Source organism: Ursus arctos, unplaced genomic scaffold (genome assembly GCF_023065955.2).
Source record: "Ursus arctos isolate Adak ecotype North America unplaced genomic scaffold, UrsArc2.0 scaffold_3, whole genome shotgun sequence".
NCBI classification, from domain to species: Eukaryota; Metazoa; Chordata; class Mammalia; order Carnivora; family Ursidae; genus Ursus; species Ursus arctos.
The window spans coordinates 18,226,682-18,240,695 of NW_026622985.1; the positions used below are offsets into that span (position 1 = coordinate 18,226,682).

The following is a 14,014-nucleotide window of genomic DNA, read 5'->3' on the forward strand; positions in this document are numbered from 1 at the left end:
CTTGATATTACAACTAATAATTTCTGCAAAGGAGTTCCTTCGATTCTTAAGTATGGGGTCTACCCACCTTGGTGATTTATCTACAGTAATTTTTTTATTACATACAGAACACTGGGCACATTAACCACTGTAAGATTCATGCGATATTTAGTTACTTTTAATGACAACGTGGAAGTAAAAGACCTTCAAATATTTTATTACTAAAAGACAACTTAACTCTTAGTAATCTTTTAATCCATCAATTACATTATCCACAAGAAGTTCCCATTAATTCTCCAGCAGCCTTCCTTATGTTTTTAAAACCTTAGCAAACTTGGAATCATTTGCCAAATATGCCTTAAATTATCTTTTCATCCACTTAGTTTCTAATTATTACATGACATGCCAAACTTCTTTGCGTCTACCTTTCCCCTTAACAGACTGTTCCGTATTCTGAGAGAAGCCTTTTATTTGGTTGTTTTATTTGTAACAGCATCTTTTATTTGGCTGGTTAGCCACACAAAGATTAAATCAAGATTCAAGTGCCCATTTTTGATCTATAGCACATTACTATGAAGCTTCCAAAAAGGGATCTTTACACAGACTCTAGAGTTAAGAAAATGAAATTATATTTTAAACTCCTACTTTTAACTGGTCTGGGAAATTTCATCACTTAATCCTTCAACATTTAAAGAAAATGTGATTTCCAATGTCCTAGTCAAAATACTATCACTTAAAAAAAAATACCACCACTTGTTAAAATTCTAATACCGAAGGATCTTATATCCCTCCTACTTCTACATTCTGTCTAATGTATTCTACCACAGTCAGTACACAGTCACTCAGGTAATGTACATAGTAAATTTCAATCGCTCTCTAGTTTCGATTTTAACGCTGCTAGTTTCCTAATGCCTTTTATTATTTCCCAGCTTCCTGAAATAGGTACTAACCAAAACAGCTAAAGAACTACACCATTCAACTCACTGAAATCACACCAACTGTGTAATATTTTTTATACACAAGAGACAGTTTGTTCAATTCTACAGCCCCTTACACCTTCCTACAATGGAGAGGCTGTAAAATATTTCTAGCTTTAGTTCTGTCTCTCCTAAACAACTGAAATAAAATTAGCTAAGATACGAACATTCAACAATCATTCCTATATAACAGGCTTCAGAGTTAACAGAGAGACCAATATGATTCATAACTCAATACTTACTTTATGCCAGGTCCTGTGGTAGGTGCTGCACACCCAATGATATATAATAAAACAGATGTTTGTATTCATGAAGCTTGTATTTCAGTAAAAAGATAAGGAAAAAATAATGAAAAAAACCAAGACTTTTTCAGAGAGGTTTTTCAGATACTATTTTAGATAGTGTGCAGAGAAAAGGCCTCACTGAAAAGCTGTATTTGAGCTCAGCTAAGACTAAGCTAAGAGCAAAAAAAAAAAAGAATGTTCTAGGCAGACGGAACATCAAGCACAAGGTCCTGAGGCAGGAACAAGTTTAGAATATTCAAAAGAACAAGGAAAATAATATCAACATGGGAATAACATTAGGCCAAGGGGAGAATATTGAGTAGAGATTAGAAAAGTGGGGCCAACAGTGCCAAAAGAAGTTAGGATTTTAAATGAAACAAAATAATTACTGGGAGATTTTCAAGTGGGAGAAACTTAAGATTTGTTTTATGCTTCAGAAGAATCGAATTACCTTCTATAGAAAAAATGAATTGTGGAAAGCAAAAGAGAAACATGGAGATTACCGTAGCGTCCAAGCAAGAGATGAAAAGGGCTTAGACTAAAGACAATGGTAGAAATGGAGAGAAGTGTCCTGATTCTAACTGTATTTTGGAGGGAGACACAGGATTAACCAGTGAATCAGACGTGGTGAGTAAGGGAAAAGGAATAACCCAGAAGAATGCCTTAGGGTTCTGGCTTAAGCACAGAGATGGAGTTATTTAAAGAAAAAGATGACCCTGGAGCAGAGGGAAACAGATCTGAGGGAAGAAAATCAAGCAAAAAATGAGAAAGAGTGGCCAGTTAAGTGTGGTATCCAGAAAGCCAACAGAGTTACATCTTTCTAGTAGGAGGAAACAATCATTTATATCAAATGCTGATAAAGCTATATAAATTACAGAAGACTACGAATTATTTTGACAACATGGGTATTTATAGTGGTGTTGTGTAGCCTGATGCTAAGTGCGAACTCTTTCAAAGAGTTTGCTATAAAGAGGAACAGAAAAATGGGATAAGAAATAAAAAGGGGCAGCAGTTTTAAGGTATTTATATGAGACAGGAATGATCTAATTAGAAAGAAATTAAAGATGCAAGAAATATGGGATAGCTGCAGGTGAGAGTGAAGTGTAAACAACCTGAAAAAGATGAGAGGGGGATGAAATCCAGAGAGCAAATAGAAGAACAAGGCTCTACTAAAAGTGACATTTTACAAGAAAAGCAAAATTTGACTATAGATAGATTTCAGATATGGAGTTGTGTCCCCAGCTTCTAAAACAGTGGCTGGTATATTATAAGCCTTTAGTAAGTATTTATTAATAAACAGGAAGTTCCTCTCAAGTCGTTGTTACGTATTAAAAGTCATACACTGAAATATTAGTACTTGCTTAAGCCAAAGAAATCAGAGAAGAATAGTACTCTTTATTTGAAAGAGTACCCAAGATTCACTTTCTCTAAACAAGAAGTCAGCAAACTAGGATCCCTGAGCCAAAGCCAGCTCAATGCCTGGTTTTGTAAATAAAGTTTTATTAGAACCCAGTTATGCCCATTCACTTACACCTACTGTCTAGTTTTCAAGCAACAACAGAGCTGAGTAGTTTCATCAGAAACCATATCGTTCCAAATCTTATATATTTACTCTTTGGCCTTTTAAAGAAATAGTCTGCTGACTCCAGCTCCAAATTTAATTTTAAATTCCAAAATAATCTGGAAAGTGAAAAAGGATTCACTAAAACACACACTATAGTGTATAGTATACCTAAGAGAGTGTATAGTATACCTAAGAGTATACACACTATAGTGTATAGTATACCTAAGAGACCTAGTAATGCAGGGGGCTATATGGGTGGAACTCATGAGACAGATTAGGTTGAGGATGATTTGGAAGTCATGAGCCTCGTAGGGTATGGTGAAAGCTATAGAAGTGGTTGAAACCTCCAGGACAGCTTACAAGGTTAGGGAAGTAGACACTCCTAGAAAACATAAATATTTAACAAACAGGAGAAGAAACATTAAAAAAAAAAATTAAGGCACAAAAAGAAAACCAGATGAAAGCAGTTTGGTGGTTTCTTATAATGTTAAAACATAGAATTACCTATAACCTAGCAATTCCACTCCTAAGTATATACCCCCCCCAAATAAGACTCAAATTGATATTTATACCAATATTCATAGCAGCATTACTCACAATAGCCAAAAGGTGGAAACATCCTAGTTTCCATCAACAGACAATGGGATAAACAAAATGCAGTACATCTATACAATGGAGTATTATTCAACTATACAAAAGAATGTAATTCTGATACCTGATACAACATGGATGAACTCTGAAACATTATGCTAAGTAAAAGAAGCCAGACACAGAAAAAATATTTATTTTATGATTCCATTTATATAAGGTATCTAGAAGAGCCAAACAGAGACAGTAAAATAGAGATTATCAGGCACTTGGGCCTAGAGGGGATAAAGAGGTTCCTGTAACAAGTGAAAAGTTTCTGTTGGGGATGATGAAAGTTTGGAAACAGATGTGAGACTGCCCCGCACTGTGAATGTACTTAATGCCACCTGTATACTTAAAAATGGCTAAAACAGTCAATTTTACATTATTTACATTCTACTACAATAAAAAGAGCCAAACTACAAATAGGTAGTTTCACTAAAAACAAAGGTACTAAGAGTCATAGTATCAAATCTTGAGAGCACAAGCAATTGAAGGTCTGAAAACTATGCATTTGCCTCAATGTGACAGTAGCACAAAGTGAAAGCCAAACTGTACACAGCAGGTGGAAGAATAAAAGCAAGATCAGTGCAAGGAATCAAACATATGAATGCGGCTATAATTTAGTGCCCAAGGAATTATCAAAGTCAGAGGCACAGATAATACTGACAGTGGGTCAAGATTTAATCCAAATTAGCCACTCCCAGGACCTACTTCTGACCCCCTGAGGTGATGCTGGGGGCCTGGAGAGAAGGTGAAATAGCAGAGCAGGTGGAACAAAGATGTGGTAGGCTTGGCTTGCATCTGGCCCCAAGAGAGTGTTGGGGCACAGTTTCCTTTCCCTCAGACTACAAGGAGGTCTGTTCTGGCCTAGACCTGCTGGTAATTGATCTGTTCCTGCTCAGTCCAAATAGGTACAGTGTAATGGGGAGTTTCTGGACCCCCAGACAATGCTATCATGAAGCTAGGGATGGAGGATCAGTTGCTGAGTCCTACCTGGTATGGGACAGAGTGTAATAGGACAGCAAATGTTCAGGGAAACAGTCTCTGCTACTCCAAAGTGATGTTCAGACACTGTCCTAGAAGGTATTCTGAAGATCACATGGTCCACCCTCCAGCTTTAAGGACCAGGAGATAATTGATCCTAGCTTCAAAAACTCTAGATTGAAGGACTAACTCTACCACTAAGTCACTGTGTTTCCTGGGACATGTCATATAACCACTCTGGGTCTTAGTTTCCACATTTGTAAAATGAACTCTTTTTTTTTTTTTTTTTTTTTTAAAGATTTTATTTATTTATTCGACAGAGACAGAGACAGCCAGCGAGAGAGGGAACACAAGCAGGGGGATTGGGAGAGGAAGAAGCAGGCTCATAGCAGAGGAGCCTGATGTGGGGCTCGATCCCATAACGCTGGGATCACGCCCTGAGCCGAAGGCAGACGCTTAACCGCTGTGCCACCCAGGCGCCCCTGTAAAATGAACTCTTAACTCCAAGTCATGTGGTTTTATAACAGCAAAGAAAATACTAAAGCCTGGATCTCTAAAGTTGCTCTAGAACTTCTCCCATTGAACAACATTGCCCCCACTATGCCTGTGAAATCTACTAGAGTACTGTTTATGCCTGTGGATTAGTGACTTAATGAGATAAACAGCTTTATCTCATTTTTGTAATACAAAATGGTAGTTTGTGTCATTTTATAGAGATACACAAAGCCTGAGTTCTGGTAATCCTGAATCTATGCCACTTTAATTTTCATTACATCAAGCTTTACAAATATGGAGAATATCTTTGGTCATTAAAATTAAAATTATTCCTTTATGTAGTATTTCCATTTATAAAAATGAAAACAGGCTATTTTCAAATGTGCTAATTGAAGTTCTAAATTATTATCAAAAACTTAGAAAGCAGAACTATCATTTTGTTTGTAGTAATCTACCTGATGTTGCCCGATTTTTCTGGAACCACTTTATAAATTAAAAATCTTACTTAGACCAAAATATTCTTATTCTTTAAAAAGGCATCATAAATTACCATCCAAGGCACTAAATTACGCATTATTGGTGCAGGCATTTAACTAAATTAGATAAACTGAACTTAAGATCTAAAAAAAAGAAAAGTATCAATCATTAAGTGAGGCATTTAGAGAAAAAGAACAGGTTAGAATGACTGAATAGGGGTGCCTGGGTGGCTCAGTCGGTTATGCATCTGTCTTTGGTTCAGGTCATGATTTCTGGGGCCTGGGATCGAGCCCCACATCGGGCTCCCACTCAAGGGGAAGTCTGCTTCTCCTTCTCCCTCTGCCCTGATCCCCCCATGCTCGCTCTCTCAAATAAATAAATAAAAATCTTCTTTAAAAAGTGATTGAGGGGCACCTGGGTGGCTCAATCAGTTAAGCATCCGCCTTCAGCCCAGTCATGATCCCAGGACCCTGGGATCAAGTCGACCTCAGGCTCCCAGCTCATCCCTGCTCAGTGGGGAGTCTGCTTCTCCCTCCACCTGCCGCCTGGCTCATGCTTTCTCTCTCTCTCAAATAAAAAAAATCTTTAAAAGAAAAGTGACTGAATAAGTAAGCCGGGATTCCTCAGAAATTGGGAGTTTTATGATTTCCTTCTTCCTCAACAAAAATTTAATTTCTTCCCTGTATAAACCTTCAAAATATAGTCTGATTTAATGAGTTTATATCAGTGTTTTAGGTAAAACCTCTATAATTTTCCTTTTAATGTTAAAATATTCACTAACACACACTGGGGTATCAGTAATGGCACATGGATAGACTGACTCCCTAACTGCTACAGTAATAGGTATAAAAGACCTCCGTGAGTTCTCAATATGCTCCTTCAGATGTGTGATCAAAGCTTCTCAATTCCTTTTATCCTTGTTAGAGCCTATTATTTTTTACAGATATCATATGAAAATTACACACATTACAAGAGCATACCCAGAAACATTTTGAAATGGAGAGCAGGTTTGGTGTGACAACTGCCCTCAGTTTATTCTGTGTGGCATTTTAGTTCACTCAACTCATCCATTAATAAAGCCTGGCTCTTCTGACCAAGTGGCCTAGCAACCCTGGCCAAGCAAACCTAACTTTACTTTATTGATTACATGGCCTTAGTGAAGGTTGTTAACCTCCTTTAGCTGCATTTCTTTTGCAAAATGGGAATAATACTTGCCTTTTTGCTGGAATGATTAGGAGATATTATAATACACTGTGTTACAGACAGCTGCATGAATGTACTGAACTTTGTATTCAGTATCACAAGTGAAAAAAATTAGAAGAAAAAATTGTTTATGATTAAGTGTGAAACAAACGAGAAATTCAACATCATTCTAAGAACAGTTCTAAACAATGCTAGCGCAGTACTGTAAAACAGGCTTTTAAATATTAGAACAAAACCATATTCAAGTGAAAGTACTTCCAAATTAGGATAAGAATATCAACACTTACTTTAAGAGCAACAGAAAGTATTAGTTTCCTGATAGTGGATTATGTGTAAAGAAATCATAAATGAAAATGTTAAGCATCAGTGAAAATGAACACGTAAAATATTACTAAAAACATTTCATTAGACACAAAACATTTTAGCATCTTCAATTACACAAATTCAGACTGAAAGCAGCCAAACACTTCAACAAGTAATGAACTCTGTCAGCAGGTGGCTCTAGTGACATTGAAATAACTTAATGTCAAATGCTATAGCAAAATAGTTAAAAATGTACTCAATCTCACAAATTTTAACTCAAAAAGAGTCACAATAATACCTCAATCCAAGCCCTCTTTTTCAAATTAAGATAACCAAAGTCTACAATAATCAGGAATCATGTTTAAGGGCTCACTAGTATGCTACTGGCAGAACAAAACTGAAAACCTAGATATCTCCTTTTAGTACTGTTAGTCAACAAATGAGCATTTACTATGTTGACAGGTATAGTTTGAGGAGCCCTCCTCCAAAATAATTCACCTCTAACTTACACATGTCCCATTTACTAATTTGTCCACCTCATCTGAAAGTACACATAATTATATAAAAGCTCATTTTAATTATTTCTAATGGTATCAAGGTAGTAATAGTAAAAGGAATACAACGTTAGCAATCTTATTCCCAGTCACTGACAGAGAAAAGTAGTTTGGCTTTTCTTTTTTTTTTTTTTTAAAGATTTTATTTATTTATGTGACAGAGAGACAGCCAGCGAGAGAGGGAACACAGCAGGGGGAGTGGGAGAGGAAGAAGCAGGCTCATAGCGGAAGAGCCTGATGTGGGACTCGATCCCGGATCACCAGGATCACGCCCTGAGCCGAAGGCAGACGCTTTAACAACTGCGCTACCCAGGCGCCCCTGGCTTTTCTTTTTTAAAAAGGCTACAAAAGAAGAAATTTAACACTCCCCATTTACACATCTTCCCACTTTCCAGCTCCAGAAGTGTTTCCCATCTTTTTGTTTATTTATTTAACCAATTTAGGAATTCAGATAGTTGGAATACCAGAGGTAGAAGAGGTAAAAAGAAATCAAACAAGTTCTATCTATTAGGATAAAAAAACATACAATTCTAATAAACAGCTGAATTCTGGCTCAACTTTCCTGTCCAATGATAATGGAGTCTAGGTTTTTTTTTTACATCCCTTATCCTTGAGCAAAGACCTGAGAATACGTTTGTTATATGCAGTCATTTATTACATTGAATTTACTAATGCTAGAACTGAAGTTACTAAATACACGAACCACATGTCAAAACAGTTATGTTATATAGATCACTCTGCAATATTAGTAAAGGAGCTATGGTACAGAAAGGCCTAAAACGAACACATTATTAAGTTCTGCCTCTGCCACTTTTCTGCTCCGTGACTTCAGTTTCCTCACCTATAAATTAAGAATAACAGTATCTACCTAATAGCTATATCTTTATCTTATTCAGAGACTCTTAGGTTTCACTTTTACAACTTTCATAACTAGCCTATAGCCTACAGCCATGTTTTCTTCTTCCCTGAGGTTCCACCACTTTGTTACCTAGTCTAGAGTTTCTTTATCCAATACAGTAGCCACTAGACATATAATGAGCACCTGAAATGTAACTAGTTTGAATTAAGAGGTGCTGAAAGTATAAACCACATACCAGATTTTAAGTATTTTTAGTGTGGAGAAAAAAATAAAAAATATTTTTATACTGATTATATGTTAAAATAATACTCTGGACATAGTTAAATAAAATACATTCCTAAATTAATTTCACCTTTTTTTTAAACCTTTTTAATATGGACACTAGAAAATTTAAAAGTATACATTGACTCTGTGTACTTCTTCTTACTGGACAGCTCTGAACTAGAGTTCTGACTTCCCAACTTAAACTTTCCTTAAGAGTGGGGGTAGGGGCGCCTGGGTGGCACAGCGGTTAAGCATCTGCCTTCGGCTTAGGGCGTGATCCCAGCGTTGTGGGATCGGGCCCCACATCAGGCTCCTCTGCTATGAGCCTGCTTCTTCCTCTCCCACTCCCCCTGCTTGTGTTCCCTCTCTCTCTGGCTGTCTCAATCTCTGTCAAATAAATAAATAAAATCTTAAAAAAAAAAAAAAAAAGAGTGGGGGTAAAATTTATACTTTACCTTTGTAACCTGAGCCTCTAGTAAAACACTTTCCACACAGTTAATGCTTTTAAGTGATGATCCAAAATGTGCTTTCTCTTGGATTTCTAGTCTTACCCTATGAAATTATGCTAGAAGAAATCTACTTCTAGTATTAGCCTACATTTATGGACATATAGTTAACCAAAAAATTTCACAGATGGAACTTCTGATAAAAAAAAACAGTCTCCTGATTGATTAGTCCAGTTATGGTCATTTCATTAATCAAGTTTTTTAAAAATGTATTTACACTTAGCTCAATTTTCCCTTTAAATATATCATTATCTTTCCACATTTTTTTATTGTACCCAGGATCATGCCAGGCACTAGTGAGAAAATCAGTTAGTCATTGAGTTAACCTGTATGTTGTGACAGGTATTTCTCAAATCTAAGGACAAACACAATGCAGGTAAAAAACTTACTGCTAAGATCTAAGTAGTTAACAGGCAATTTTTAAGGGATCTTAAGAGTCTCCCCTGTAGCATTTGGCTTCAACTCCAATTCCATTCATCAAGATCTAGGTATTGGTTTTTATCAATGCTATGTATAGTAAAAAGTAATTTTTGAATAAAACATCTTCAATTACATTCGACTGTGGAATGTTTATAACTCCTTTTAAAAAATACTTAGGCTAATGAAACAAAATTTTATTTTTTTAAATTTTATTCTTATTATTAAAGCAGATATACCTGAACAGTAATCTATCAATCTTCACTGGTCAGTTATTCATAAAATATTTTAAAATTATTCTTTTTAGTTCAAACATTAGGTAGAGAGCCAACTCTTGGCAAGGTAATAGGGAACAGAAAGAGTAAAATACAAGATCCCTAACTTTGAAGGAAAGGCAAAACAAACCTAAGGTTTATCGAAACTTAGTGATGAGAAGAGCACAAAAATGTAATAAAGAAGAAGCTGGACTTGGTGAGAATAATGAGTTTTATTTTAGAGACACATTAATTCAACAGCAAATGTTACCAAGTATGGAAATAATGGACTAGAGCTCAGCAAACCCATTTTTCACACATCCTGAACTAGACATTCAACTTCAGTTTCCTGTCTATAAAATGCTACAGATAGACTAGATGAGCAAGCAATCCAATAATTCTTTTATAGCTTTAGAAGCTAGTGTAAATATGGTCTAGTGTACTAACACACTCAATAAACAATCACTGAGTATCTCCTAAATTTTAAAATAGTTTATTAGTGATAGATTGTATTTTAGCAGTACAATCTTTTTAAAAAAAATTTATGTATAATTATTATGATATAGCTACATGAATACAATAAAATGTAATTCTCTAAAAAACTTCTTAGTTTAAAATAATTCTGTAGCTTCACAGGAGGTAAACAAAGAAATAGGGAAGTCTCATGCATCCTTCCCCCAACATCCTGCATCTTACACAACTTTTGATGTATTTGAAATAAAAAGAAAGCATCATATTAATTACATCAAAATTTCTTATAAAAACAACTCTAAAAGCTTAGTTTCTGTGGGAAGCAGGGAAAAGATTATTTAAGGGTCTTTTTAAGCTTCCAGGTTTTATATTTAAAAAAAGGAATTTAAAAGCTTGAAAATTAAACCACAAAAATTCTGATGGTTGTCCCATAATAAATATTGGCACCAGCTATACTTTCTGTGTCCACTGAGTGGGGGAAGCTATGTCCAAGCGACATATATCTGTATGTGGAATAGAAAAAAAATAATAATTTCCTAAAACAGAAAGATTGTCATTCTGTAATTACTTACAAATTGATCATTTTCCCATAATAAAAATGGCCATATTTGTATCCAAAACGATTTGGCTCCATAATATAAAATCATACTTATTCTGTAAGTACTCTAATAAATACATTTAATAAAAAAAAAAATAGGAAGCTATTCCCTACACTGCCCTCTTTCACTATTATTCATTCCCTTTTAACTGTATGCTAATGTCTTCCATTCTGTCTGTGAATTACTTTCAAGTGCAAATACTAGACATGCCAACAAAGGACAAATGTATCTCATACTGTACACTAGACAAATTCCTATCCAGTATATAAATTTCAGAAATTACATCTTGCATTAATTGCTTAAGACTATTTTTAAAAAAAAAGAACTATAGAGGTGATTCTATTTAGGAAGCAAAGCATCTTTACCAATAAACACCTGTAACTATTATCAGATATGGATTTGCATCTACCAGATACTTCATATGAAGAAAAACCAGTCCTTCAGACTCATAACCCTTTGTCTCCCAAGCACTGCTTCCAGGATCTTTAATTCCAAAAGTATCCCTATTTGGGCAGAATAATGGCAAGCAACCGTCACAGAATGCCTTGTTAGGAATCTATTAGTTTATGACAAAAATAATTTATACATAGTGCAAAAAACATAATGGCTTTTAAAAATTGTATTACAACAATCATACAGTTAAACAGACTGTATAATATATTACTGAAACATTAGAGAGCATCTCTGGGTTTTTCCCAATAGCACAAACAGAAGTAGTGAAACACTTCAGACCACTTGAAATGACAACAAAAGAAGAATAAATAGCATTTTTATCCTCTCCATGTATCAGTTTCAGAGGCCCTAAAATAAATAAATTTCCTTTTTCAAACTTAAATTCTAATAAGATCAGCTTTCTCGTCAATTAGAGTCTCATTAGACACAATACATCCATTTACTGAAACAGAACAAACACATGCATCTTTCTATCCTTCAAACACTGCTACTTGAATCCCCTGCAATTTCCAAAAACAATCAATTAATCCTCACAGCCAATAACCTAGTGTTAAAGTGGCTGGTCATTCAAAAACAAAATATAATGAAATCTATCTGCACGATGGCCTAGAACAAATAGTCTAGAGGCAAGGTAAGAACCTTTCACTGAATACATCAGAAATGGCTCTTATAAAAGCAAAAGTTATCAAAATAATCATCCAGCAGAAAATAATCCCTCTTATTTAAAAATGGATTGTTTTTCAACTCAACTTAAAAAAAAAAGCCAATTCCATGTTTAAATGGATCTTACAGTATTTTTAAATATTCAAATTTAAAACCAAATTACTTTTCCAATATAAACATGACAAATCTTACAATTTAAAAAAACAACAGTTATCTATTATCTTGAACCCACGACCCTGAGATTGAGACCTGAGCTGAGATCAAGAGTTGGATGCCAGGGGCGCCTGGGTGGCTCAGCTGTTAAGTGCCTGCCTTCGGCTCAGGGTGTGATCCCAGAGTCCTGGGATCGAGCCCCGCATCGGGCTCCTCCACTGGGAGCCTGCTTCTTCCTCTCCCACTCCCCCTGCTTGTGTTCCCTCTCTCGCTGGCTGTCTCTATCTCTGTCAAATAAATAAATAAACTCTTAAAAAAAAAAAAAAGAGTTGGATGCCAAAACTGAGACACCCAGGTGCCCCTATTATCTTGATTCTTGAGGTTGACAATTAGCAGATGGATAAGACAAAAAGAATTAGAAAAAGATACAGCATTTTGGCTCAAGAGTTGTTTTAAAAAGTAACTTAAAGGAATTTTTGTCTTTAACCTTCTGATATTTTGTTTTCAACAAGAATCTAAAATGAGAAAAAATATAAATGCAAATCAAGCACTGCTTGATTGTGCTAAAATAACTGTATAAAACATTCTGCCTTTCTTATCCAAAATACTTTTAATTTAAATACTTACTCTGAGCCTGCAGCCATTTCCAAGTATGATGTTTCTGCTGTATCAACCCCCAAAGGGATCACTATGCTCATGACGTTCGCCTCTGGTAAATTCGATTACTATGGAGTCCTATGCATTGGTATCCAAAACACTGGGGCATGCCAGCCACAGTGCTCATTGCAAACATCTAAGTGCATCCACAAACCCTGTTTAAAAGAAAAGGGAACAGAAAGTTAAAAATCATCTTCATATTCCTAACACAGTCATACTATAAAAACAGTAGGTAAAATACATGAAGAAAGCATTCTTCATTAAAATATACATATAAATTAGAATTTGCTCAGGGAAGGAGTCTCTATTTCATTTAGTTTTTTTTTTTTTTTAATTAAGTTATGGGACTGTGATCGAAAGAAGTTTCTGAATCAAAATCTCCCTTTGGGAAAGATTAACTAAGGTGTATTGCTTAGTGAAGAACCAACAAATATTACTCATTTTGAAAGATAAAATGGAATTTCTTACAGCACTAGTATCCAAAACAAGTCTTCCTGGTTCAGAAAGTGATCCAAACAAATACTGAGTACTTACTATGGGACTGAGCATCATATTAAGCTTTTAGATGGATGATCTATTTAATCCTTACAGCTCTGAGATAGGGATCTTTTACCACTGAGGATCACAAAAGCAAGAAAGATTAAATAACTTAACCAAGGTTGCTCAGTTCAAGAAATAAAACCAGGATGGGGCGCCTGGGTGGCACAGCGGTTAAGCATCTGCCTTCGGCTCAGGGCGTGATCCCGGCGTTGTGGGATCGAGCCCCACATCAGGCTCCTCTGCTATGAGCCTGCTTCTTCCTCTCCCACTCCCCCTGCTTGTGTTCCCTCTCTCGCTGGCTGTCTCCATCTCTGTCAAATAAATAAATAAAATCTTAAAAAAAAAAAAAAAAAAGAAATAAAACCAGGGTTTGACTCTATTGTTTATATAATGTATAAAAGGAAAGCAACTTTATTTGTAATAAAATCCACTGTTTTAAAGTGGTTGTCATTTTCCGTACTACATAAATACAGGTCTACTGAGGGAGTTCTCAATTTCTTCAGTTAGTATCAACTCCCTAGAACTAACATTCCCTAATACAGGCAATTAGCAAAGAAAACTAACACACTTCAAATGTTTTTTAAACAAATTTACCAAGTAACAAAATATATTCAGCTTCACCATCAATGCTTCTAATCTAATTCACTGTATAACACCTGCACATGGTACTCAAATAACTACTCAAAATTTTTTCAGTAATAAAATAGTACATCTCAGGACAAAAACAG

General features: G+C 35.4%; 1 protein-coding gene across 7 annotated transcripts in view; it reads right to left on the reverse strand.

The window, feature by feature from the left end:
* Nucleotides 1-14,014, reverse strand: part of KMT2E (lysine methyltransferase 2E (inactive)) — a 94,358-nt gene that overhangs the window by 57,358 nt on the left and 22,986 nt on the right. For 6 of the 7 annotated variants that reach the window (XM_048212903.2, XM_026503892.4, XM_048212902.2 and 3 more), the window contains one exon: nucleotides 12,717-12,901. In XM_048212903.2, the coding sequence (XP_048068860.1) occupies nucleotides 12,717-12,787 (71 nt within the window). In that variant the 5' untranslated portion in view covers nucleotides 12,788-12,901. Of the gene's footprint in view, nucleotides 1-12,716; nucleotides 12,902-13,400; nucleotides 13,598-14,014 lie in introns of all 7 variants that reach the window. The other variant, XM_057304079.1, reaches the window with a different exon arrangement.